The sequence below is a fragment of the Phocoena sinus genome, chromosome 15 (assembly GCF_008692025.1).
Source record: "Phocoena sinus isolate mPhoSin1 chromosome 15, mPhoSin1.pri, whole genome shotgun sequence".
Classification (NCBI taxonomy): domain Eukaryota; kingdom Metazoa; phylum Chordata; class Mammalia; order Artiodactyla; family Phocoenidae; genus Phocoena; species Phocoena sinus.
The window spans coordinates 50,672,171-50,695,744 of NC_045777.1; the positions used below are offsets into that span (position 1 = coordinate 50,672,171).

General features: G+C 48.0%; 2 protein-coding genes across 7 annotated transcripts in view; one reads left to right on the plus strand and one right to left on the minus strand.

Annotated features, from left to right (window-relative positions):
* The first annotated feature begins 14 nt into the window (after positions 1-14).
* On the plus strand, positions 15-17,855 carry GNPTG (N-acetylglucosamine-1-phosphate transferase subunit gamma). Its single transcript, XM_032607155.1, has 11 exons — positions 15-127; positions 256-313; positions 398-465; positions 16,348-16,402; positions 16,469-16,552; positions 16,634-16,727; positions 16,795-16,909; positions 16,994-17,076; positions 17,156-17,287; positions 17,364-17,445; positions 17,540-17,855. Exons 1-11 carry the CDS (start codon positions 76-78, stop codon positions 17,635-17,637), a joined length of 921 nt encoding a protein of 306 aa, XP_032463046.1. The 5' UTR covers positions 15-75; the 3' UTR covers positions 17,638-17,855.
* Positions 17,742-23,574, minus strand: part of UNKL (unk like zinc finger) — a 44,346-nt gene continuing 38,513 nt past the window's right edge. For 3 of the 6 annotated variants that reach the window (XM_032607147.1, XM_032607153.1, XM_032607151.1), the window contains 4 exons: positions 23,002-23,094; positions 21,965-22,192; positions 21,178-21,380; positions 20,167-21,092 (listed from right to left, as the gene is read on the minus strand). In XM_032607147.1, coding sequence (XP_032463038.1) covers positions 20,553-21,092; positions 21,178-21,380; positions 21,965-22,192; positions 23,002-23,094 — 1,064 coding nt within the window. In that variant the 3' untranslated portion in view covers positions 20,167-20,552. The other 3 variants (XM_032607148.1, XM_032607149.1, XM_032607150.1) reach the window with 3 other exon arrangements.

Consider the following 23,574-nt stretch of genomic DNA (forward strand, 5'->3'; position numbering starts at 1 on the left):
ACGCCACATCCGGTTCCGGCGTTCATGTGACAAGTGCGCTCACGTGACCACGCGCGGCAGCGGCGGCGGCGCGAGATGGTGGCAAGGTTGGCGCGTTTCGTGCTGCTGCTGGGGCTCGCAGCGCGCGGTTAGTGTCCGGGCTGCCGACGCCCGCGCCCCTCCACCCATGCCCAGACCCCTGCGTCCCGGAGCCCCCTCCTCCCCGTCCCCTCACCCCTGCCGCACGCCCGCCTCCTCACTGCGTGTTCCCCGTAGGGCCCGCGCCCGCAGGTGCCGCCAAGATGAAGGTGGTGGAGGAGCCCAACACGTTCGGGTGAGCGGCGTCGCGGGGAGCGGCAGCGGGGGGTTCCCGCGGCGGTCCGTGCCCGGTTCCCCCTGACTGTGTCGCTTCTCTCAGGCTCAACAACCCGTTCCTGCCCCAGACCAGTCGCCTCCAGCCCAGGAGGGATCCTTCTCCCGTGTCTGGTGAGTTCGGGGCCCTGGCTGCGGGCGTGCTGGGGGCCTGGGAGGGAGCAGGGAGCTGGCCTGGCTTCCCGACCGGTGGTCCGCGTCAGCTCCCGGGAGCCTGCTCCAGGGAGGAAGGGAGACCACGGATGAGGGGCCCTGAAAGTTAGGGCCTGGAGGGTCATGTTGTCGTTTGTCAATAATTCTAAAATTATTTTTAAGTGCGCGGTAACATTCCAGACTGTGATTGTACCAAGTTGAGTAGTTATCCCGGATATAGTCCTTAATTTTTTTCGCTAGAGTTGATTTTTGTTACAGTTCGGTGTTTGTTTTTCCCAACGTTTTTTATGCTTTTACAAGAAAAAACGTGTAGTTTTGTGTGTGTGTGTTTGTGTAAATTATTTTTGTGATGTTTGCCCTTTTTTGAGCAGTACTACTATACAGGTGTGCTCATTTGCTGTTGTTGCTCACGGTGTTTCTTCACGGTGGATGTGGGTCTTCACTGTTTTCACTTGGTGTTTGGTATTCCATAGGATGGCTCTGCATTCTTTTGTTGTCCAGCAAAGTGTTGTTTATGGTTTTTGGTCACTAGAAACATTGCTGAGGAGAACATCCCTCCAGGGACTGCCTTCTTCTACCCTTCTGTGAGTGGTTTCCTGAGACAGGATCTAAGAAGTGGAACTGCTGGGTTGTTAAATGAGATTTAATATAACAAACAAAAATCCAAGAATTTTTTTTGGCTGTGTTGGGTCTTCGTTGCTGTGTGCGGACTTTCTCTAGTTGTGGCAATTGGGGTCTACTCTTAGTTGCGGTGTTTAGGCTTCTCATTGCAGTGGCTTCTCTTGTTGCGGAGCACAGGCTCTAGGAGCGCGGGCTTCAGTTAGTTGTGGCACGCAGGCTCAGTAGTTGTGGCACACAGGCTTAGTTGCTCCACGGCATGTGGGGTCTTCCTGGACAAGGGCTCGAACCCGTGTCCCCTGCATCGGCAGGCAGATTCTTAACCACTGCACCACAAGGGAAGTCCCAAGATCTTTTTTTCTTGAATACTACCACATGTCAGGGTGTGTCTGTGCTGGGGATGTAGAAATGAAAAAAACATACAGTGTGCTCATGGAGTTGACAGTTTAAGTGGGGGCGGGTAGATAGGCCATAAACAAAAAAGTAGGTAAAATGTGGAATGCTTGATGGTGAAAAACACTCTGTAGGTATGGAAAGCATTGAAGAGTGAGTGTTTGGGGGGGTTGTTTTGGGGACTGCCATTTTAAATGGGTTCAGGAAAAGACTGAGAAGTGAAATTTTGTTCAAAAGTTGAAGGGGAACAGGAGTAAGGGATGTGAATATCTGGGGAAGAGTGGTCTAGCAAAAGGAGTGGCCAAATAAAGGCCTTGATGCCAGGGCCAGAGGCATTGGCCGCAGGGGTACGGTGAGATCAGAGATAGAGGGTACAGCTGTGAGCTTTCACACTAAACAAATCGATTCCAGCTTTTTACTGTGAAAATATTGAATAGAAAAATGGAGGAATGTGGCTGTGCACAGCAGCATACTCTCCACCTCAGTACAAAAGTTGACATTTTGCCATGCTTGCTTTATCTTCTTCTCGTTTTCACTTTGAAAAAAGTGAACTTTCATTTTTATGAACCATTTGAAAGTCACTACAGACATCATGACGTTTTATTCCTAAATATTCACAGTATGGATCTCCCACTCCCCAAGTTAGCAGAAATTCTATAATATAACCAATTCACATCCACATTTCCCTGTTGTCTCAGGAATGCCTTCTACAGCTGTCCCAAGACCCACCCCACATGGGAATCAGTCAAGGGGTTATGTGCCGGGCCAGTTGTCTTACAGGATGTTTGACCAGATCTGTCTGGTTTGTGAGGTCATTAGCTTGTTCTGCTTTCCCCAGTATATTCTGTAAATGGCCTGGAAGCTTGATTACAGTCAGGTTAAGCAGTTTGGGCACAAATACTTTGTAGGTAGGCATCATGTCAGAGGGCTGCAGTCGACTGCGGCTGAGTGCTGCCAGGGTCTAGCGGTGGGAGGCAGGTTTCTCTGCCCTCAGTGTGCCGTCCGTGAGTACTCTTTTGGTGCTGAGTGGACATGTTCCCCCCGGTGGCCTCCTGCTTCAGTCTGATGGGGTAGAGGAGTGCAGAACTCTGCTTCTCTCATGCCTTCTGCATTTATTGTTGGCTGGTGGTCTCTGGTAAAGAGGCGTGTTCCTTTCCCCTCCACCTTTCTTTCTCTCTCCTTTTTGAACATCATTATTGGCTCAGATTTAAACCCTATTTTTATTGAGGTATAATTGACATGTTCAGTTTGATAAAGTTTGTAAATTGAGCACATGAATGTAATCACCACCCCCAAACAAGACTGAGAACATTTCCACCACCCAGAAGATTCCTACGTGTCCCTTTTAAATCCTCCCACCCATCACTTTCTGGCTCAGATTCAAACCCTATTTTTTTATTTTTTTAAATTTTATTTATTTTTGGCTGCGATGGGTCTTCGTTGCTCTGCGTGGGCTTTCTCTAGTTGTGGTGAGCGGGGGCTACTCTTTGTTGCAGTGTGTGGGCTTCTCACTGCGGTGGCTTCTCTTGTTGCGGAGCACGGGCTCTAGGTGCACGGGCTTCAGTAGTTGTGGCTCGTGGGCTCTAGAGTGAAGGCGCAGGCTCGGTAGTTATGGCGCACGGGCTTAGTTGCTCTGCGACATGTGGCATCTTCCTGGACCAGGGATTGAACCTGTGTCCCCTGCATTGACAGGCGGATTCTTAACCACTGCACCACCAGGGAAGTCCCTCAAACCCTATTTTTATTGAGGTAAAATTGACATGTTCAGTTTGATAAAGTTTGTAAATTGAGCACATGCATGTAATCACCACCCTCAAACAAAACTGAGAACATTTCCATCACCCAGAAGATTCCTATGTGTCCCTTTTAAATACCCCACCCCATCACTCTCTGGCTTCTATTGCTTTAGAATAGTGTCATCCGTGCTTGGATTTCAGCTGAGCAAGTCAGCATACACTTCCACGTCTGGAGTCTTCCTCAGCATCATGTTTTTGGGATTCATCTGTGTTGTTGCATGTATCAGTAGCTTTTTCTTATTGCTGAACACATACAAAAACTGAAATCCGAGTATGGTTTGTAGTCTAGTTAGTTGTATTGTGCCAACGCCAATTTCCTAGTTTTGGTGATGTACTGCGGTTATAAGTTTATGATTATTTCAAGGTAAAAAGCATGCACACACATACACACACATAGATGTATTTGTGCTGGAAGAATAGATGAAACCTATGTGATTTTAAGTTTCAAATTGAAATGCAGTATTACAGGGTTTTTATTTTCCCCTTTCTTTTTTTTTACTTTTTTAAATTATTTATTTTGGCTGCATTGGGTCTTCATTGCTGTGCGTGGGCTTTCTCTAGTTGTGGTGAGCTACTCTTCGTTGCGGTGCACAGGCTTCTCATTGCGGTGGCTTCTCTTGTTGCGGAGCATGGGCTCTAGGCACGTGGGCTTCAGTAGCTGTGGCATGCGGGCTCAATAGTTGTGGCTCACGGGCTTAGTTGCTCGGTGGCATGTGGGATCTTCCCAGAACACGGCTTGAACCCATGTCCCCTGCATTGGCAGGCGGATTCTTAACCACTGCACCACCAGGGAAGCCCTCCCCTTTATTTTCTACTCCCTAACACTAAAAAGCTGGGTTCTTTAGTCACATAAATATATTTACTGGCTTTTTCCTATAATTTACATAAAATATTTTCAGATTTAAAATAGCAATATTACTACTAACCATGAAACGAGTGAGTGAGGTTTTCTTGCAGTTTATTTTGGAGTGTATCCAGCCAAAGATGGACAGCAGGGCACTGTGGTCCAACCTTCACCAGGTCATTGTTTTCTCTGTCATCAATTTGACTTGCAGTTGGATCCATAACGTTTCTGCTTATGTTCAGTTTTAGTGCTTGCCATACATATTTTTACTTTTGTTTTTTCCTTAACTTAAAAAAAATAGTGTGTTACAATTTCAAGCACATGCATAAGTGGAGAAAGGGTATGTGAGGCACCAGGCACCCTCACCCAGCCCCAACCCTCACCCTGCCACTGCAGTTACTTTGAAACAAATTTCCCACAACTTATTTCATTTGTAAATATTTTGGTATGTGTCTCTTCAAGGGCATAGCCACAGTATCAAGCAACAAAAATCCCCTCTGTGCTTCCGTATGTTGCTAATACTGTCTCATAATTTTTTAATATAAATTTATTTATTTTATTTATTTATTTTTGGCTGTGTTGGGTCTTCATTGCTGTGCGCGGGCTTTTTCTAGTTGCAGCGAGCGGGGGGCTACTCTTCTTTGCGGTGCGCGGGCTTCTCATTGCAGTGGCTTTTCTCGTTGTGGAGCACGGGCTCTAGGCGTGCGGGCTTCAGTAGTTGCGGCATGCAGGCTCAGTATTTGTGGCTCACGGGCTGTAGAGCACAGGCTTAGTAGTTGTGGCACACGAGCTTAGTTGCTCTGCGGCATGTGGGATCTTCCCGGACCAGGGATTGAACCCATGTCCCCTGCATTGGCAGGCAGATTCTCAACCACTGCGCCACCGGGCAAGCCCCAGTCTCATAATTTTTAATAGGTGGTTGGTTTGTCTGAGTCAGTATGGAAGGTCTGTGTGTTGTGTGTGCTTGACACGTGTGCTTCAGTTTCCTTGAATCTATAGATGCCTTCCATTTTCTTGCTATTTATTGAGGAAACTGGGTCTCTTGTTTCCCACATTCTGGATTTTGTTCATTGCATTCCTGTGGTGTTTAACGTTTCTTCATCTATTAGCTGGAGTGCAGTTGTGTGCCTTCACCCTGGCTGGGCCTCCAATTTCGGGAGAGCAGTGGGGAGAGGCGTCCCCCCGACCTGGCCTCGGTCTCCCACCTTCAGTTCAGGGTCTGCAGAGGGGCATTTGTAGCCCTTTCTCAGGTGGAGGACCTTCCCTGCTGTTCCTGGTCGCTGAGTTTTTACCATGAATGGGTGTTGGGTTCTGTCAAATGCTTTTTTTAAACCTATCAAGAGGATGATGGGTTTTCTCATTTAGGCTGTTTACGTAGTGGGTAGCATTGGTTTTTGAATGTTGAGCCAACACTGTGTTCTTGGAGTAAGCTCCACTTGGGCACAGTGAATACATATGTTTTATATATTGCTGGATTTAAATTGCTAATTATTTCTGACTTTTTTAATTTCTAGAGTTTCTGTTCTTTTTCTAATTTCTATTTATCTGCTGAGATTCCCTATCTCTTTATTACCATGTTTTACTTTACACTCTGGAACATAGTTGCAGTAGCTGCTTTAAAATCCTCTTCTACTTCCAATATCATCTGTGTTTGTTGGGGTCAGTCTCCCGTGTTTGCCTGTTCTGTTGGGGGTGGGTCGCATTTGCCTGCTTTTATGTCTGATACTTTTGGATACACCCTTGGCCCGGTTCTCCCTTGGGAGAATGTGGTGTGCTGAGGCAGCTGGCTGGGCAGAGCTCACCCAGGACCGACCTCCCTGCTTGGTGGTTCATGCATGCAGGGCTCAGCCAGAGAGCTGGGCAGGCTTCCCTCCTTCCACCCCCGCTGTCCTTTTTGATACCACCCCACGCCTTCCAGCTGCTGGGTAGGCTCCCTCTGTCCCAGATCCTATGGCCAGAGACTGGGGCGGGTTATGCCATTGCCTGCCCCAGGCGGGAACCCACACAGGCATCAGTGCCTTCTTCTTCCAAGCCGCCCCACCCCCGGCCCCTCAGTCCCCTCCACAGCCTCAGGCCTTAAGACATTCTCTACAGTGGGATCTGTAGGAGACTTTGTCCCATGTTAGTGGCTGTGGCTTCTGATACCTGGTATCGTCACATGGTCATTTGCTCTATTCTACAGCACATATATAATGGCCTGAAAACTAATATGGCGTTACTGCTGTTAAGTCATTAACAGTACTTGTTCTTAAGTCACTGAGAGTGATTCTTCTTCCAGTGAAGTGACGTTACTAACTGTGTATAGTTCGGTTCATTTGCTTTGATTTCAGCTGTAGGGGCTTTAATGTCCTCCTTTTATTTTACCTTTGAGCACATCAGCATGCCTACGTGGTTCACATGTAAACCTTAGGACAGATACACCCTGAGCTCTCCTTCCTGCCTTGTGCTCCCTGTCCAGGGCCATTTGCTGTTTTGTTTGTTTGTTTGTTTTAAGGTATAATTGACATATTAGTTTCAGGTATACAACATAATGATTCACTATTTGTATATTTTGCAAAATGATGGGAATAAGTCTAGTTATTCTCTGACACCACACAGTTACCAAAACCTTTTTTTCTTCTTGTGATGAAGACGTTTAAGATTAAAAAAAAATTTTTTTTATGCAGCAGGTTTTTATTACTTATTTTATACATATTAGTGTATACATGTCAATCCCAATCTCCCACTTCATCCCACCACCACTGCCCACACCCCACCCCCGCTTTCCCCCCTTGGTGTCCATATGTTCTCTACATCTGTGTCTCTCTTTTTTTTTTTTAATTTATTTATTTTCGGCTGTGTTGGGTCTTCGTTGCTGTGTGTGGGCCCTCTCCAGCTGCGGCGAGCAGGGGCCGCTCCTCGTTGTGATGCATGGGCCCCTCATTGCGGTGGCCTCTCCTGTTGCATAGCTCTAGACGTGCAGGCTTCAGTAGCTGTGGCTCACGGGCTCCAGAGCGCAGGCTCAGCAGTCATGGTGCACGGGCCTAGTTGCTCTGTGGCATGTGGGATCCTCCCGGACCAGGGATCGAACCTGTGTCCCCTGCACTGGCAGGCAGATTCCTATCCACTGCGCCACCAGGGAAGCTGTGTGTCTCTATTTTTGCCTTGCAAACCAGTTAATCTGTAACCATTTTTCTAGATTCCACATATATGCGTTAATATATGATATTTGTTTTTTTGACTTATTTCACCCTATGTATGATTGCCTCTAGGTCCATCCACGTCTCTACAAATGACCCAATTTCATTCCTTTTTATGGCTGAGTAATGTTCCATTGTATGTATGCACCACATCTTCTTTATCCATTCGTCTGTCGATGGACATTTAGGTTGCTTCCATGACCTGGCTATTGTAAACAGTGCTGCAGTGGACATTGGGGTGCATGTGCCTTTTTGAATTATGGTTTTCTCTGGGTATATGCCCAGTAGTAAGATTGCTGGGTCATATGGTAATTCTATTTTTAGTTTTTTAAGAAACCTCCATACTGTTCTCCATAGTGGCTGTATCAGTTTACATTCCCACCAGTGGTGCAAGAGGGTTCCCTTTTCTCCACACCCTCTCCAGCATTTGTAGATTTTCTGATGATGCCCATTCTGACTGGTGTGAGGTGATACCTCATTGTAGTTTTGATTTGCATTTCTCTAATAATTAGTGATGTTGAGCAGCTTTTCATGTGCTTCTTGGCCATCTGTATGTCTTCTTTGGATAGGACGTTTAAGATTTACTTTCTTAAGATGTGGTACATATATACAATGGAATACTACTCAGCTATAAAAAAAAGAACGAAATAATGCCATTTGTAGCAACGTGGATGCAACTAGAGATTATCATACTAAGTGAAGTTAAGCCAGAAAGGGAAAGACAAATACCATATGATATCACTTATATGTGGAATCTAAATATGACACACATGAACATATCTACACAACAGAAACAGACTCAGACATAGAGAACAGAGTTGTGGTTGCTAAGGGGGGGGGGTGTTGGGGGAGAAATGGAGTGGGAGTTCGGGGTTAGCAGATGTAAGCTTTTATATATAGAATGTATAAACAACAAGGTCCTACTGTGTAGCACGGAGAACTATATTCAATATCCTATGATAAAGCATAATGGAAAAGAATGTATATATATGTGTAAGTGAATCACTTTGCTGTACAGCAGAAATTGAGCACAACATTGTAAATCGACTATACTTCAATTAAAAAAAAGATTTACTTTCTTAGCAACTTTCAGATACGCAATTCAATATTATTAACTGTAGTCACTGTGCTGTACGTTATATCCTCAGGACTTATTTATTACTGGAAGTTTATATCTTTTGACCATTTTCACTCACTTTGTGTCCCCCCCAATCCCCTGCTTCTGGCAAACACTGATCTGTTCTTTGTATCCATAAGCTTGGTGTTTTGTTTTCCACATAAGTGAGATCATAACGTATTTGTCTTTCTCTGACATATTTCACTTAGGATAATGCCCTAAAAGTCCATCCATGTTGCAGATGGCAATTTCTTGTTTTATGGCTGAATAATACTCTGTTGTATATGTGTACTCCACTTTCTTTATCCATCAGTGGACACTTAGGTAGTTTCCATATCTTGACTATTGTAAATAATGCTGCTGTGAACAGGGGGGGTGGAGATATCTTTCCGAGTTAGTGATTTTGTTTTCTTTGGATAAATACCCAGAAGTGGAATTGCTGGATTATATGGTAGTTCTATATTTAATTTTGGTGGGAACCTCCATCCTGTTTTCCATAGTGGCCACACCAATTTCCATTCCTACCAACAGTGTGCAAGTTTTCCTTTTCTCCACATCCTCGCCAACACTTGTCTTTTTTATAGTGGCTGTTCCGACAGGTGTGAGGTGATATCTCATTGTGGTTTTGATTTGCATTTCCCTGATGATTAATGACGTTGAGCATCTTTTCATGTGCCTGTTGGTCATTTCTTTGTCTTCTTTGGGAAAATGTCTGTTCAGACGCTCTGCCCATTTTTTAATTGGATTGTTTGTTTTTTTGCTACTGTGTGAGTTCTTTATACATTTTGGATATTAGCCCCTTATGTATATGATTTGCTAGATGTTTTATCCCATTCAGTAGGTTGCCTTTCATTTTGTTGATGGTTTCCTTGGCTGTGCAGACCTTTGTAGTAAGATATTGTCCCATTTGTTTATTTTTGCTTTTGTTTATGGAGTCAGATTTTGAAAATCATCACTGAGACCGATGTCAAAGAGCTTATCACCTATGTTTTCTTCTAGGAGTTTCATAGTTTCTGGTCTTACATTCAACTTAAATTTTTGTGTATGGTGTAAGATAGTGGTCCAGTTTAACCAGCACCGTTTATTGAAGAGATTATTCTTTCCTCATTGTATATCCTTGGCTCCTTTGTTGTAAATTAATTGACTGTATATGTGTGGCTTTATTTCTGGACTCCCTGTATTTATGCCAGTGCCATACTGCCTTGATTCTTTGTATGTATGTATGTATTTATTTACCTGGCTGCGTTGGGTCTTCGTTGCTGCACGTGGGCGTTCTCTAGTTGCAGCGAGCGGGGGCTACTCTTTGTTGCGGTGCGCAGGCTTCTCATGGCAGTGGCTTCTCTTGTTGCGGAGCATGGGCTCTAGGCATGCAGGCTCAGTAGTTGTGATGCGTGGGCTTAGTTGCTCCGAGGCATGTGGGATCTTCCCAGACCAGGGATCGAACCTGTGGCCCCTGCATTGGCAGGTGGATTCTTAACTACTGTACCACCAGGTAAGTCCCATACTGCCTTGATTCTGTTTGTTGTTATTTTATGTTTAGTCTTCTGGTGTTTCTTTTTGCTAGTATAAGAAAATATGAATTACCCTCTTTTTACTGTGGTAAAATATACATAAAAAATTACCATTTTAACCATTATTAGATGTTCAGTTAAGAGGCATTAAGCACATCCATATTGTTGGGCAAACATCACCTCTGTCATCCCCAGAACTTTTTCATCTTCCCAAACTGAACCTCTGTCCCCATTAAACAACTCCCCCCCCTCCCAGCCTCTGGCCCCCGACATTCTACTTTCTGTCTCTATGAATTTAATGACTCTAGATCCCTGCTGTGGTCACTGTGTGTACACAGGTTGAAATCGTAACTGAAAAAGATGATGGTGTTAGGAGTTGAGGTCTTTGGAAGGTGCTTAAGTCATGAGGGTGGAGCCCTCAATGATGGGATTGATGCCCTTATAATAGAAAGAGGCTCCAGAGATCCCTAGTCCCTTCTACCATGTGAAGACACAGTGAGAAGGCACCCTCTGTGAACTAGAACTCGACTGTGCTGGTGCCCTTATCTTGGGCTTCAAACCCCCACAGAACTGTGAAAAATAAATTTCTGTAGTTGTAAAATTACCCAGTGGTATTTTGTTATAGCAGCTCAAATGAACTAAGTACCTCATGTAAGTGGAATCATATAATTCTTGTCCTTTTGTGACTGGCGTGTTTCACTTAGCACAATATCTTGAAGGTTCATTTATGTGGCAGGATTTCCTTCCTTTTTAAGGCTGAATAATATTCCATTGCACATATATACTACATTCTGCTTATTCATCTATCAGTGTACACTTGGGTTGTTTTTACTTTTTGGTTACTGTGAATAATGCTGATCTGAACATGGCTGTGCAGCATCTGAGTTCCTGCTTTCAGTTCACATACCCAGGAGTCGATTTGCTGTATCATATAAATCTACGTTTAAGCTTTATGAGGAACCACCAAACTGTTTTCAACAGCGCTGCACTGTTTTACATTCCCGCCAGCAGTGCACAAAGGTTTCAATTTCTCCACATCCTAACCAACATTTATTCTTTTCTGTGTTATTGTTGTTGTTGGATAGTAGCCATCCTAATGGATGTGAGGTGATATCTCATTGTGGATTTTATTTGTATTTACTTATTTTTCACTTCTTCAGGAAAATGTCTAGTAATCCTTGGTGCATTTTTTAATTGGGTTGTTTGGGGCATTGCTGTTGTTGTTAATAGGAGTTCTTTATATGTTTTGGCTATTACCCTTGTTAGAAATGTGATTTGCAAATACTTTCTCACTTTCTGTATTTCAACACTTCCTTGCAAAGTTTTAAATTCTTAAGTCCCATTTATCTAGTTTTCCTTTTGGTGCCTTTGCCTTTGATGATGTATCCAAGAAATCATTTCCAAAGCACAAAGCCAATGTCAAAGATTTCCCCTTTATGTTTTGTAGTTTCAGTCTCAGATCCGTTTTAAGTTAATTTCTGTACATGGTGTGAGGTAAGGGTCCACTTTCATTCCTGTGCATATGAACATCCAGCTTCCCGACTCCATTTGTTGAAAAGTCTGTCCTTTCCCCCACTGAATGGTCTCAGCACCTGACAGATCCTTTGAGCATATATTCAAGGGTTTGTTTCTGGGCTCTCTGTTCTGTTTCGTTGGTCTACATGTCTGTCTTTATACTGATGCTGCACTGGTTTAATTACTGTAGCACTGAAGTAAGCTTTGTGGGGTTTTCTTGGTTTTTTTTGGTTTGACGGTGTTGCGTGTCTTGTGGGATCTTAGTTCCTCAACCAGGGATCAAACCTGGGTTCCTGGCAGTGGGAGCACCAAGTCCTAACCACTAGACCACCAGGGAATTCCCCTTGAAGTAAGCTTTGAAATCAGTAATTGTGAGTCCTTCAACTTTTCTATTTCAATATAGTTTTGACTATTTGGGGTCCTTTGGGAATCCAGCTTTGTTGCTGCGTGTGGGATCTTCATTGTGGCATGTGGGATTTAGTTCCCTGATCAGGGATCGAACCCAGGCCCCCTGCCTTAGGAGCGCAGAGTCTTAACCACGGGACCACCAGGGAAATCCCTGGAATTGTTTCATTGAATTTCCTTTTTGGGTTGTCTGTTGGGTTGTTGTATAGAAACACAACTGGTTTTTAGTGTCACTTCTGTATCCTACAACTTTGCTGAATTTAGTAGCTCTAATATATTTCTGTGGACTCTTTAGGGTTTTCTATATATATGATCATGTCACCTGCAAACACCGCATTGTAATTTTATTTCTTCCTTCCTAATTAGGATGCCTTTCCTTTTTTTTTGCCTAATTGCTCTGGCTAGAACCTCCAGTACAGTGTCGAATAGTGAATAGTGCTGAGAGCTTCCTTGTGTTGTTCCTGCTTTTGGGAGGAAAGCTTTTTCAGTCTTTCACCATTCAGTAAGATATTCGCTGTGGGTTTTGCATATATGGCCTTTATTGCATTGAGGAAGTTTCCTCCTAATCCTCCTTTGTTGAGTGTTTTCATCATGAAAGAGTGTTGAATTTTGATAGGTGCTTTTTTCTGCAACAATTTACATGATAATTCCCCCCCCCTTATTCTGTTAATGGGGTGTATTACATTAAAAAAAATTTTTTTTTTAAATTTTGAACCATCCTTACATTCCAGGAACAAACTCCACTTTTTCACACTGTAGAATCCTTTTAATGTGCTGCTGATTTCAGTTTGCCAGTATTTTGTTCAGGATTTTTGCACTGATGTTCACAAGGGATGTTGACGTCTGTAGTTTTCCCTTCTTGTCAGGTATCTTTTTGGCCTTGATATCAGGGGAATGCTGGCCTCATAGAATTGAGTCAGGAGGTGTCCCCCTTCTTCAATTTTCATAGTATTTTCTTGTAATCCTTTTTATTTCTGTAAAATTGGTAGTAATGTCCCCTCCTTTTGTTTATGATTTTAGTAATTTGAATCTTTTTTTTAAATTAATTATTTTGGGCCGTGTTGGGTCTTTGTTGCTGCACACGGGCTTTCTCTAGTTGCGGCAAGTGGGGCTACTCTTCGTTGTGGTGTGTGGGCTTCTCATTGCAGTGGCTTCTCTTGTCGCAGAGCATGGGCTCTAGGTGCACAGGCTTGCTTCAGTAGTTGTGGCTCATGGGCTCTAGAGCATAGGCTCAATAGTTGTGGCGCACGGGCTTAGGTGCTCCGCAGATGGAATCTGGAAGATTCCATCTTCCCAGACCAGGGCTCGAACCCGTATCTCTTGCATTGGGAGGCGGATTTTTAACCACTGCCCCACCAGGGAAGCCCATCTTCTTTTTTGTTACAGTAAATCTAGTTTAAAGGTTTGTCCATTTTGTTGATCTTTTCAAAGAACCAACTTCTGGTTTTACTGATTTTTGTTTTATTTATCTCTGCTCTAATCTTTATTTTCTTCCTTTTGCTTGCTAGTTTGTTTGTTTGTTTTTTGCTGTGCCATGCAGGATGTGGGATCTTAGTTCCCCAACCAGGGACTGGACCCACACCCCCTGCATTGGAAGTGTGGAGTCTTAACCACTGGACAACCAGGGAAGTCCAGCTTGCTAGCTTTTTTTTTTCTAGTTTCTTAAAGTGTAAAAGTTAGGTTATTGATTTGAGATCTTGTTTTGAATATGTTTACAGCCGTTAATTTCCCTCTTAGCATTGCTTTCACTGTATCTGATAATTTTTGGTACCTTGTATTTAGAAAATATTTTGAAAGAAAAACAAGTTTCCCTTGTGAATTCTTTGAGCCTTTGGTTCTTTAAGATTGTGTTAATTTCCATGTTTGTGGATTTCCCACATTGCTTTTGCTATTGATTTCTAGTTTCCATTGTGTTCAGAAAAGAAACTATGATTTCAGTCTTCTTAAGTTTGTTAAGTGGCCTAACATATGGTGTGTCCTGGAGAATGTTCCACGTACACTTAAAAAATGTAATTTCTGCTGTTGTTGGGTGGGATATTCTGTATATGTCGATTAGGTCTGGTGGTTTTAGTGTGTTCAGGTCCTCTGTGTCCCTAGAACTGGGGTGTTGAATGTCCAAGGATTGTGGAACTGCCTGTTTCTCCCTTCAGTTGTCAATGCTTGCTTTGTTTTCGAGCTCTGGTGTTTGGTGCCCATATGTTTGTAATTGTTATAATCTTGGTGAATGGACCTTTTTTATCAATGAATAATGTCTTCCTTTATCTCCTTTAATTAGTGTTTGACTGATAGTCTTTTTTTTTTTTTTTTGGCTGTATCGGGTCTGTCAGGCCACAGTTGCGGCAGGGATCTTCATTTTGGCATGTGGGATCTTCTGTTGCAGCGAGTGGGCTCTTCGTTGCAGCGCAGGCCTCTCTTTAGTTGTGGCATGTGGGCTATCTAGTTGTGGTGCGCAGGCTCAGTAGTTGTGGCACGCAGGCTTAGTTGCCCTGAGGCATGTGGGATCTTAGTTCCCTGACCAGGGATCGAACGTGAATCCCCTGCATTGGAAGGCGGATTCCTAACCACTGGACCAGCAAGGGAAGTCCCTGATAGTCTATTTTGTCTGATATTAGTGTGGCCATCCCTGCTTTCTCTCATTATTTGCGTATCTTTTTCCATCCTTTCACTTTCAGCCTGCTTGTGTCTTTGATCTTAAATGCGTCTCTTACAAACAGTATATATAGTTGGATCACATTTTTTTTACCCATTTGGCCAATCTGTGCCTTTTGAATGGGAGAGTTTAATCTGTTTACATTTAAAGTAGTCATTGATAAGGAAGGATTTAGAGGAAACAAAACAGCAAAATTTGTCTTATAGTTTTTTTGTCTCATTCCCTCCATTCCTTTTTGTTGACTTACTTCTAAGTGACATGTTTTGACGTCCTTTTTACTTTTGTGTATTAGTCTGTGTAGCTATTTCCTCTATGGTTGCCAGGGGATTACATACGATCATAAAGCTGTTAAGTCTAATTTGTACATGATTGAAATTGGTATAAATTCAAAGACTTCTCCTGTACAGCTCTGTCCCTCCCCCCAACTTTGTTATTGATTTCAGAAATTACCTCTTTAAATGTAGATTTGTAATTATTTTTATGCATCTTTTTAAACCCTGTAGTTTGCAGATCAGAATCACATACTGCTTTGGGTTTGCCAGTGTATTTGCCTCTCCAGGGCAGGCCTCGTGGTAACGAAATCCCTCAGCTTTTGTTTATCTGGGAGTGTCTTGATTTTGCCCTCATTTTTGGAGAATAGTTTCCTGGATGTAGACTCCTCAGTTGACAGTTTTTTCTGCCATCCCACAGCTTTCTGGCCTCTGAAGTGTGGCAGAGAAATGGGCGGGTAATCTTATTAAGGATCCCTTGATGTGCTGAGTCACTCCTTGCTGCTTTGGACTTGGTTTTTGACAGTTTTCTTCTGTGTCTTGGTGTGGGTCTCTCTGAGTTTATTGTACTTGGAGTTCAGTGAGCTGCTTGGATGTGTAGATTCATGTGTTTTGTCAAGTTGGGAGAGTCATTTCCTCAGATACTCTCTCTGCCCCTCTCTTCCTTCAGGGACTCCCACTGTGTGTCCTGCCATCTCTTCACTGGTTCTTTTCTCTGCTCAAAATCTGTTAACCCCTTTTGTGGATTTATTTCAGTTGTATTTTTCAGCTCCAGAGTTTTTTGGTTCCTTTCAATACTGTTCGTCTCTCTGCCTACATGTCATTTGCCTGATAGACTTTAGTTCTTTGTGTTTCCCTCCAGGTCCTTAAGCATATTTCAGACATTTGTTTAACTGAAGTCTTCTATCAGTCCAGTGTCTGGGCTTCTCCCAGGTGGTTCCGTTGGGTTTTCCTTTGAAGAGGCTGCAGTTCCTTTGCAGCCTGGCCCCATGCTGGGGCAGCCTTCACCACCAGGCTGGGTGTGTTCGGAGTCTAGGGGCAGCTGTGTGCAGGCTGCTCCTGGTTGTCTTTGGTTCTCCAAGAGTCTCACCCCAGCTCCTTCTCAGGTCCTGGATGGCCTGTTGTGTGTGTCCAGTCATAACCCCTTGCCCTGCTGCAGCCCTCGTGAGCAGCTCCCTTTCCTTCCTGGTGATCTGAGTTGGGCAAAACAGAGACCAGTCCTCCCGGCAGTTGCAGATGAGGTCAGCCTGCTCCTCACAACCACGCTGGGGTGGTGGCTTTGCTGCGTGGTGCTCACTTGGTTGCTGTAGCCCTCATTTGCAGAACTGGGTTAGCTCAGCTGGTTTGTAGTGGTTCACTTGCTGTCTTCACAGGGATATGAGCTTGGAGCTTCCTAGTCTGGTACTTTGCTGTTGTTGCTCCAACTCTTTTGCTCCAGTTTTAAAGTTTAAACTACTGAATCTTTTCCTAAATGGCCCTGGTTCTGTGGGTTTCTGCACGCCTGCTCTTTGCACCACGCTCAGCGGGCCGTGCTCTCCCCTTCCAGGGCCCGTGCATCTCTCCAGACTTTCTGGCAAGTGCTTCAGCCTGGTGGAGTCCACGTGAGTGAGGGCAGGGGCAGGCGTGGCCAGGGCCTGGGACGCCCCCTGACAGCGCTGTGCCCCCAGGTACAAGTACGAGCTCTGCCCGTTCCATAACGTGACGCAGCACGAGCAGACCTTCCGCTGGAACGCCTACAGCGGGATCCTCGGGTGAGCGGCGCTGGGGGTGGCTGCGGCTCCACCTGTCCATCGTCCACCCCACCCAGCCTCACCCACTCTGCTCCTCCCCAGCATCTGGCACGAGTGGGAAATCGCCAACAACACCTTCAGGGGCATGTGGATGAGGGACGGTGACTCCTGCCACTCCCGGAGCCGGCAGAGCAAGGTGGGCTGGGCGGGAGGGTGGGATTGGGGCCTGCTCCCCCCACCCGCTCACCAAGGTTTCCCACCAGGTGGAGCTCACCTGTGGCAAAACCAACCGGTTGGCCCATGTGTCTGAGCCAAGCACCTGTGTCTACGCACTGACGTTCGAGACGCCCCTCGTCTGCCACCCCCACTCCTTGTTAGGTGGGCGCCGGGGCCGGCAGGGGGCACTGGGGGACGTGGGGGGCAGAGGGGCTCTGCTTAGTCTGGTTTCTGTTGGATTCTCAGTGTACCCGGCCCTGCCCTCGGCCCTGCAGCAGAGGTGGGATCGGGTGGAGCAGGACCTGGCGGATGAGCTGATCACATCCCAGGTGAGCGACAGGGCGGGCGCCGCCTGGGCAGGGAGCAGTGCAACTGCAGCAGTGCTCCCTCCTCGTCCTCCACCTGCAGGGCTACGAGAAGTCACTCAGGGCGATTTTTGAGGATGCTGGTTATTTAAAGACCCCAAAACAAAGTGAATCGGTGCAGCAGGAAGGAGGTGCCAAGGGCCTGGTGTTTCAGACGCTGGAGAGCTGTAACGAGGTACAGATAGCGCTCCCAGGCCTGGGACCGGCCTCCCACCAAGGGCCTGACTACTCCATTTCAACTCCTTTTCTAGGCTCATAAAGCCCTGTCAAAGGAGATGAAAAGACTTAAAAGCATACTGACCCGGCACGGCCTCCCCTACGTGAAGCCTGCAGGTCAGTTGTGCCCAGGGGTTGGGGCTGAGCCCACCTTGGGACCTGCCGCCCTGTAGGTTAGGTCCTGACCTCCTGCCGCCTGGTGTTTTGGCAGAAACTTCCAGCTCTGAGCACTTGGGTCCCAGGACACCCACGGACAAGACAGCAGAGCTGCTACGAGGCGACCCTGGACTGCGTGGGAACACCCTGTGATCTGGGGCAGGAGGAGCAGGGTGACAGGTCACAGCCAGAGGACACCTTCCTGTTCCTTCTGTGCCAGCAGGCTCTCGGGGTTGTGTGCAAAGATGCAGACAAAATAAAGATTCAACGTTTTAATTAATTTCCCTACTGATAAAAATAATTCCATGAATTCTGTAAACCATTGCATAAATGCTATAGTGTAAAAAAATTTGAACAAGTGTTAACTTCAATTCACTACAAGTAAATGATTATGCATTATAAATACTACCTCCTGGGTTAAGAAAATTCCATTCCAATAACATTCTCCTCTAAATACTCAAAACAGACATACAGATTGTGGCTTCCATAAATTAATCCACATGAAGCACTGAGTCGTGGTCTTCTGCTGACCACAGTTACACAAATGGTGTGACAATGTAACATCACCGCTAATACTGAACACTCAGGAGCTGACAGATTCGGCAACAAGAACGGCCTCGCCGAGCACCACGCAGCTTCAGCTGCTACACCCAGCGCCCCCCTTCATCACCTGACTGCGGGGCGGTGACACCCTGAGACACCGAGCCTGGCTGAGCCCAGCATGGGTGGCCCCTCAGAAAACCAGGGCCACTGCAGACAGGCAGCAGGGGTGGGAGGGCCCCGAGGTAGCCCCGGGAGCTCCACTCTGGGTGGTTCTTTGGTCTTCCCACCGCACACCTGTCCTCAGAGCCAGCGAGTGCCTGGGAGGGGGCGCCTCCAACCCCCACCCCGAACCCCACAGAAAGAACTGACCGGAATAGCTTATAAATACACCTAAAGCTTAATTGTTCTTGCTTATAATTTGAAAATATCTAGGCTAGATGTCAATAACAAATGTCCTATTTTCCCCCCAAAAGACCAAAGGCCTGAAATGGGAAACAAGTGCATAAATATTAATAAAATAAAGAATTTTCAACAGTGATAACAGTAGCACAAAATATACGTAATTTCTAAGAGCTACTAAATCATTATCAGTATAATTAGAAACAAAGTAGATTCATTACAACCAAGTCATATAGTTACCTCTAGCAGCGGGCGAGCTGCACGATGCCATGGACCCACCTTAAAAAATGACAGCTTTCCTATCAGTTTGTCTTATGTTAAAAAAAAAAAGTCTTAAACTTCTCACTATAGTAAATACATTCTAATTTGGTCACTGATAAAAATTTTTAACTAGTCACCTTGCACTTAAAAAATGCTATATAAAGTCTTTGGCACAGCCCCAAGCAGGGGGCATCCTGTCCCTTCCGGGCCAGGGCCCAGCCCCTGCTCCGCACCTGGCAGCAGACTCTGGGAAGATTCTCAAGCCAATCTGGATCTGCCACGAGCAAAGTCTGGGTCAACTACAGACAGGTTTTACTTCCTCTCAGATTCCTAGGGAAAGTGACCCAATGCAGACAGAAAAGACTGAAGCCGGCACTAAAATCTGACCCGTTCCCAGCAGCCTTTCTGCCACCCTGCCCCCGCACGGCGGCCGGGTCCTCCCCAACCCCATGGTCCCTCGAACATAACACCTGCACAAACAGATCCAGTGCAGTGTCGCCCTGGAGGCTGGCTAGGGTCTCCCACATGGGTGGAGAGAGGCTCCAGCCAGGACGCCCGCCAGCAAGCTCTGGAAAGGGGGAGCACCACATGGCTCTGCACAGTCAGTATGACGCCCGCCCCGTCGGGTCCCCCACCCCACTGCCCTGCTCACTGTCACCGTGCTGACCAAGTCCAGGGGAGAAAGGACAGCACGCAGCTCCTTGGCTTTCCTAGGCGCAGGCACTTGAGCGGGAGGCCGCAGGCGCGGGGCGCTGTCACTGACGCTCCAGTTAATGTGCACGTGTTCAGGAAATGAGTTCCCTTCATAAAATTAAAAACATCTACATGTATATGTGTCTCTCAATAATCACTCTGCTATAAATACTATTAGTTTGCACTTAATTTGGAAACTGTAAAAATCCTAGGCATTTCTCACTACTAGATAAATGCTCACTTCGTAAGTACTAATTTCAGATATGAAACCTAATGTGTTTACTGTACTAGGGATTAACAATAGACCGATAGGAAGTACTCTGTTCACAGTACACGTATAAAGCTTCATATTATCGCATATTAAAAACATGAACCTCAAAGCAGCTTAGAGCAACTCGGAACGTCTGCCTAAACTCTTCCGTCTACAAAGTGCTTCTCGGGATGTGAACTCCCAGGATCCGGTCACAGTGGCGTCAGGACCACAAACCCCGCAGAGTCACCCTGCCCGCTGAGCCCCCCACACGGCCTTCAGGGTCTGTGAGGAGAGTACGAGACCGTGGGTGGTCTGTTTGGGGCTGGGGTCCCGACGTCGGTGGCACCAGGAGGCGGGCGACAAGGCGGCCGTCACCAGGGCAGGGGCTGGCCCGCGCAGTAGGGGCACTCGGGTGCGCTGGCTGCGCACGGCTCGCAGAGCACACGATGCTGGCAGGGCCGCAGGACAGTGCTGTGGGCCCGCTCCCCGCACACCCCGCACTGCTTCGCTCGCAGCTGGAAGATCACCTGCGGGGGAGACGCAGTCAGGGGGTACCCCGCCCCCACCCAGGGCAGGCCCAGGGTCAGGGTGGGGTGGACTCCCCTGCTGGGGGCCACCCAGGAATGAAAAGATGGGGTGGGAGAGGCTTCACCACAAGACCCTTGGGTGGGGACGGGCTCCCGGGGCCAGAGCCACCACGTGGTGTGGGAAGGGTAGCCAGGCAGGCGGCCACACAGAGGGGCCAGGTCAGGATGGACCCCGACTTGGGACCCAGCCTCCGGCCGACAGCAGCCAAAACCTGGATGATGGCGCCTTGGAGATGGATGAGAGGTGTGCATCCCAACGGCCTGGGCCATGAGCCGGGGAGGGGACAGTGTTTGAGAGGCAGAGCTGTGGAGCCTTCCCAATGCCCCAGGTTCTAACAAAATGCCCGGGTGTGGAAGGATTTTCCCACTAAGCTGAGGGCAGCAGCTTTCACGCTACACCAGGCAAGGGGGTGACCAGGGACCCTGGAGGGTGACCCAGGGAGGTGCCCCAAACAACACCAGACCTCCAGCTGCGTGAGGCGACGTGGCCCCTGTCCACGAGGGCATGGCCTCCAAGAGGAGGCGAAGGTGGGAGTGGACGGAAGCTGCTCGGCCGGCTCCCCACCACCTCCATGCACCCCCTCCAGTGCCTTGAAAACGAGACCCGGACTCACCCCATCCACTGCTTCCAAATCGAGGCGCAGCTGACTCTGCAGCGAATGCAGCTTCGGCAGGGGGATAGCGCCGATGTCACCACAGCCGCGCAGCCCGGGGAGCATGGAGGCCAAGCCCCGGCCCTCCAGCTCCTCCTGCAGCCGTCGGAACTGGGCCTCCACCTCCTCCTTCTTCTGCAGCGCCAGCTGCCGGGCGCTGTCGGCTGCGAGAGCCCGCTCCTTGGCCTCCTTGGCCTCCCGCTGCCACGCGTCACAGGCCTGAAACCCAGGGGCTGCAGTGACGGGGCCGGCAGCCGCCACACACGCCTGTCTCACCTGCGTGGCGGCCCCTCCCCAGGCTCACCTGCTTCACCTGTTGCCAGGACTCCTCCCACTGCCGGATCTTCCTCTTGGCCTCCTCCAGCTGCCGCCTGACCCGGGCCAGCTCGGCACTGTTTGGACTCGCGCCTGAAGGGGCTGTGGGGCCAGCATTCAGGATGGGGGACGGGCTGGGAGAGAAGCTGCCAGAGACAAAGTCCCAGATGCTGCCGGGGACGCCATTCAAGCCTGAGTGTGGAGGAGCCGGATGTCAGCCTGCTTTTGTGCTGGGACCTCACAAGCATCTCCCAGCAAGCTCTGGGGACCCCAATCTCTCCACCAGAAAAGGAAACAAATCCGTTTCTGTGGCTGCATCCTGGAGGCAGCAGTGCTCAGACTCTTGTCCCAGAACCCTTTACGCACTTAGAATCTGGAGGACCCCAAAGGGTTTTTGTTTGCATGGGTGACATCCATTGACATCCATGTTTCATTAGAAATTAAAACAGATACTTTAAAATATCAACTCTTTTAAAACAAAACAGATCGCATAACATTTCTCAAGTAAAGAAATTTAAATCAAGTTTCCTGTTTTTGCAAATCTGTCTGGTTCTGCGCTTGGTCTCTGGCGATATCACACCCCCGCAGCCGGCAGGTGAGACAGGTCTTGCCGTGGTGGTGTCACGAGAGCGGCTCGGGGTCCCAGGCACAATGACACCCCCATAGAGGTTCAGGTGCAAACCCCAGGGCACCTTGCGCCGAGCAGCAGACACGGGGATGGGATGGGCCACGCTGTGGCCGCCTCCCGCACCTGGAGCCCCAAGAGCCCCGCTCACCGAAGGAGTTGTAGGACGGGGCTGGGGGGCCCAGCGCTCGGGGCTCCGACTTGAGGGCTTGAGGCTGCTGGGGGGGCGTCATGGCTGAGGAGACGAGCGGCCCCGACAGGGACTGGGAGAAGGAGCCGAGTGGGGAGGCGGACAGGGACGACGAGGACTGCAGGGACGGGGAGCGGGGCAGACAGCCTGGGATGGCCACGGGCGCCGAGCCCCCCAGCGACCGCTGACCTGCGTGGGGCGGAGGGGCCGGGTTAGCGAGGGGCGGAGCGAGATCCTCTGCCCCCGGAATCCCCCAGCACCGCTCCGAGCTGATGGAGCGGGTGGACACCAGGGGTAGGGGTGCTGGGGGGACCCCCACCCAGAGAGGCGTGGCTGCACCCCTCACTGCTCAGACACTAGGCCCTGCCCGGCCGACCTGTCCATGGGCCTGGTGGTCCCAGTACTTTTTGGGCCCCCCAGAAATGGTTACTTTTAATAATAGAAGAGGGATTTCCTTGGTGGTCCAGTGGTAAAGAATCTACCTTACAATGCAGGAGACGAGGGTTGGATCCCTGGTCAGGTTACTAAGATCCCACATGCCTCAGGGCAGCTAAGCCCTCGCGCCACAATTACTGAGCCCGGGCGCCTCAATTAGAGAGCCTCCATGCCGCAAACTACAGAGCCCATGCACCACAACTAGAAAGGGAAAACCCACATGCCACAACTAGAGAGAAGCCTGTGCGCCGCAACGAAATATCCCGCATGCCTTAACTAACACCTGACACAGCCAAAAATAAATTAATTGAATAAAAAATAAATCTTTAAAAAAGTAACAGAAGAAAGATAAACTTTTAGGTCAAACAGAATGATTCAGTATCTAATGTTAACACATTTGTCTTCATGCCAATGCAGTGGTTAAACATCTCAGAAGGGCCATGAAGCCCTGACCCCCACCTCTGCAGGGACCTCAGGGTGCAGGGTGCAGGGATGGAGACAGGACCCCTCCCACCTTAGAGCCACAACAGAAGGCCCTGGAAAGCACCGGGTGCAGGCACTACCTGTGGGTCCGAGGTCACGGCTGTCGTGCTCCTCCAGGTCCTTATCTGGGGGCACGAGGCTGATGTCACCGAGGTGAAGGTCTAAAGAGGATCCTGCAGGACAGAACCGGCGTCATCGCAGGGGAAAGCCAGGCTCTCGTGGCGGAGGGGACCCGTCTGGGCTTGGGGCCAATCTACTAGCCTCAGCAACACAGCCCTCATCTCACTGACTCAACTTCTAATCATTTGGTAAAATCTAACCAAATAAACATGCTTGACTAGTAAAGAAAATTCCAGGACGGCCACATCCAGGGGAAAGTGGCTCACGGACGACTCAGGTGGCACCTGCGCTGACCTCCTCAGCCAGGTCACAGCAGAGACCCACATCCATTCTCCCCTGGGGCACTGAGCTGGGTGTTCTGCTGCAGCCCTCTGTGCCCCCCAGGCCTGTCTGTTAAAGGGACAGGGGAATGGAACATGGCCCCCTCGGCGCTGACCTCACCTGACATTCCCTCCTGGGGTCCTGTACCCTGGGGACCTGACACCAAGCAGGAAGCTGTCTTGGGGTGGCCAAGATCAGGCCTGCCAACCCCC

Coding starts and splice junctions, on each gene's coding strand:
- GNPTG (XM_032607155.1), top strand. CDS start 76: ATGGTGGCAAGGTTGGCGCGTTTCGTGCTGCTGCTGGGGCTCGCAGCG. Junction 314..397: donor GAGGAGCCCAACACGTTCGG/GTGAGCGGCGTC, acceptor CGCTTCTCTCAG/GCTCAACAACCCGTTCCTGC. Junction 16,728..16,794: donor CCCGGAGCCGGCAGAGCAAG/GTGGGCTGGGCG, acceptor GTTTCCCACCAG/GTGGAGCTCACCTGTGGCAA.